Source organism: Calidris pugnax, unplaced genomic scaffold (genome assembly GCF_001431845.1).
Source record: "Calidris pugnax isolate Ruff unplaced genomic scaffold, ASM143184v1 scaffold30, whole genome shotgun sequence".
NCBI lineage: Eukaryota > Metazoa > Chordata > Aves > Charadriiformes > Scolopacidae > Calidris > Calidris pugnax.
In genome coordinates, this window is record NW_015090776.1 from 4797857 (window position 1) to 4801032 (window position 3176).

The 3176-nt window shown below is 67.1% G+C and overlaps 1 protein-coding gene across 4 annotated transcripts in view; it reads left to right on the top strand.

Annotated features, from left to right (window-relative positions):
- The window catches only part of FAM65A (family with sequence similarity 65 member A), a 34098-nt gene that overhangs the window by 13187 nt on the left and 17735 nt on the right, over positions 1-3176 (top strand). For 2 of the 4 annotated variants that reach the window (XM_014947073.1, XM_014947035.1), the window contains exon 1: positions 1063-1200. The exons of the other annotated variants lie outside the window; for them this stretch is intronic. In XM_014947073.1, the coding sequence (XP_014802559.1) occupies positions 1182-1200 (19 nt within the window). In that variant the 5' untranslated portion in view covers positions 1063-1181. Of the gene's footprint in view, positions 1-1062; positions 1201-3176 lie in introns of those variants that run through there. 4 annotated transcript variants of the gene reach the window in all.

Genomic DNA, 3176 nt, shown 5'->3' on the forward strand with positions numbered 1-3176 from the left:
GGGGGGGGGGTGCCAGGGACCCAGGAGCAGGACCCGTGCAGGGACCCACAGCACTGGGAAGAGGAGGGAGGTCCCATCTGTGCCATAGCGCCCCCCTGGTTGTTTAGGGCATCCGTGTGCTTTCTGGCAGGCAGTTGTGGGGCTGGGAGGTTGGCATGGGGAGGGTGGGGGGCAGGTGGGTCTGCCACCTGTGGGTGCAGGACCCCTCTGGGGAGCGGGGCATCCTCGGTGTGGGAACACACCCAGCATCTTTGGAGAGCCAGCCCTTCCGAGGCTTTGGAGACCCAGACAACCCAAACTGGGAACATCTGAGCAAGGAAACCCTTTTCCCAGCGGCTCCTGGCTGTTGCGGGGTGCCCACGGGTGTGCCAGGGGAAGCCCCCAGCAAAGCCAGGGCAGTTTTATATATATATTTAAAAAAAAAAAAAAATTGAAACAAACCAATGTAGAAGCGAGCAGCGGGGCTGCCGGGACTGGTGCCGCAGCGGCGTGAGCGTGGGCTGCCTGCTGTGCCCACGGCTTTGTGCCTGCCCCCAGCAGAGCCCCCTGGGGATGGGGGCGAGGGGCTGTGCCTGGAGCACACCCCCTGCCCAGAGCCTGGGGACAGCACTGCAGTTGGCAGGGGGCGGTTTGGTGGCCATCCCTGGGTGCTGGAGGGAAGGGGGGCTCTGGGGGGGAGCAGTCTCATGGACGGGGAGGGGGGAGGGTGGCATGAGGCTGGTGGGGCTCGGAGGGTCCTGAGTTTGCACCCCGGTGACCTGCAGGGTGGTCCCCTCCCCTGTGCCTCAGTTTCCCCAGGCGGGTGGCAAGGAGGGAAGGAAAGGGACCGAGCCGTGCTGTCCCTGCCGCCAGGGTGGCCGGGGCTGGTGGGGTCCCCTCCTTCCAAGGGGGACGGGCGTCCTTCTGTCCTCCTGTCCTCCATCCTGACGTCTGTCCCCAGCCCTGGAGCGGCGGCCGGGGCTGCGGCGCCGGGCAGTGATGTCAGCCCCGGGGCAGGGGAAGTGTGGGAGGAGACTGCTGCCCCTGGGGGGGATCCCCCCCCCCCGGCCCCCGCACACGGGCGGGTGGACGGACGAAGGGACGGACGGACAGACGGACGGACGGCATGAGAGAGCACCAGCCGCCTGCGCGGCTGGGGACGCCGAGCCCGGCCCGAGGGGGACGTGCCACCACAGCCCGCCATGAGCGGCAAAGCAAAAGGTAACCGGGGGAGGGCTCCGGTAAACACCGGTAATTTGGGGACCCCCAGCTGTTTGAGGCTCCCAGCGTGGCGTAGTGGGGCTAGCAGGGGGCTTTTTTGGGCAAGCAGCTTCCCTGAGAGGAGCGCTCTCCCTGCCAGGGGCTGCAGGGACATGGGCACTCCTCACTCGCGAGGGACACGGTTGTCACCGCAGCATGTGGCAACGCGGTGCCCAGGGCAGGACAGGACCACTCAGCCTCACCACTGCCCATGCTGAGACCCGGGCTCTGCATCTCGGGGCAGGAGGTGCCCCCAGGTGTCACAGCAGCAAGGCTTTCCGTGGAAAATCAGGTTTTCCCCCCACCCTTGGACCCGCCGTGTATTGTGCCAACGAGGACACACGGAGCTTGGCTCTGTGTCGAGCATCCCTGCCACAGTCGCCCCAGGGGACCTGGGCAGAAGATGGGGTCCTGGGGCTGCTTCTCGCCAAGTTACTTGGGCAGGCTGGGGTGGGGGGAAGCTACTGGTACCCAGCAGAGCATCCTGGAGGTGAGAAGCGGGGGCAGAAAGCTACTGGGACCCACCCTGGAGGTGACAAGGTACGGGCAAAGGTGGCATGTGGGACCTATGCGAGGTGATGCCAACCCCAGGAGGATCCTTCCAGAGGATCTCAGCCCCTCTGAGAGGGGTCACAGCCCACTCTGGTGCCCCTGGCCAGCATGGAGGTGAGCTGTGGCCCCCCAGGCCTCCAAAGCCATGGGGGATCCTGGCTGGGGGCTCGGTCTGCACCCTCGGAAGCTACTGGGCCCCACCCTGGAGGTGACAAGGTACGGGCAAAGGTGGCATGTGGGACCTATGCGAGGTGATGCCAACCCCAGGAGGATCCTTCCAGAGGATCTCAGCCCCTCTGAGAGGGGTCACAGCCCACTCTGGTGCCCCTGGCCAGCATGGAGGTGAGCTGTGGCCCCCCAGGCCTCCAAAGCCATGGGGGATCCTGGCTGGGGGCTCGGTCTGCACCCTCGGTGGTGGGGGTCCCACTTCACTGGGACCCTGGTGGTCCCGGGCTGGTTCTCAGGAACCTCTTCTAGAAAACAGGTTGGGCTTGAGCTCAGCCAGGCACTGGGGAACTCCCCGGCCCCGGTGGGGTGGGATGGATCCTCCTTTGGGGCTTTCATCCCCTTCTGGCTGTGAACTGGGAGCCGCTGGGATGTGTGGTGGGGTGGGAGGCTGTGAGCCCCCCCCCTGAGTGTCTGCCTGCGCCGTGCCCTGCCCTGCCCTTCCTCGGGGACGCTCCGCGGGGTAAATAAGCACTTCCTCCAATTCTTCCCATTCCCAGCTCCTTCCCTTTCCTGCCGCCCTCCCACTCGGCCCAAGGAGCCAGCCGGGCCTCCCGCCGCCCCGAGGGGGGATACAGCCACCATGTCGTGTCCCCCCCCCACCACAGGAGCACCCAGTGCCCATCCAGCCCCCTGCCCACGGCTCCCAAACTGCCACCCCCTGCTCCTGCCGCCTCATGGCTGGGAGTTTCTCTCCCCGGGGAGCTGTGGGCAGCCAGGATGCCGTTCACTAACTCCCCAAAAAACCCAATTTCCCTCCTCGCTGGGCAAGGAGGAGGTGTGGGGAAGGGGGGTCCTGCCTGCCTGGAGGAGAGGCAGAGCGTGGAGGTCAGGGAAGAGGTGTCCCGGTCTCCATGTGACCGAGGCAGCGTGGCATCGGCCCCCGGATGCTCCCGTCCCGAGTGCTGGGGAGGGACGAGGGGTGATGGGAGGGAAGAGCCGCCCCAGCCCACGCCAGGAGCCGGCCGAGGGGCCGTCCCGGGGCCGGAAGGGGCTGCTGGGGGGAGGCCGGGGTACGGGCTCGGGTTCTGGCAGCGGGGACGCAGCTGTGCAAACAAGGATGCAGCGCCCGGGCCGGAGGGAGCCGTGCCAAGGGGCTGAGTTCACAGGCTCCCAAGGTCATCCCCGCCGCGCACCCAAGGGTGCCGGGGGCGGGGAGG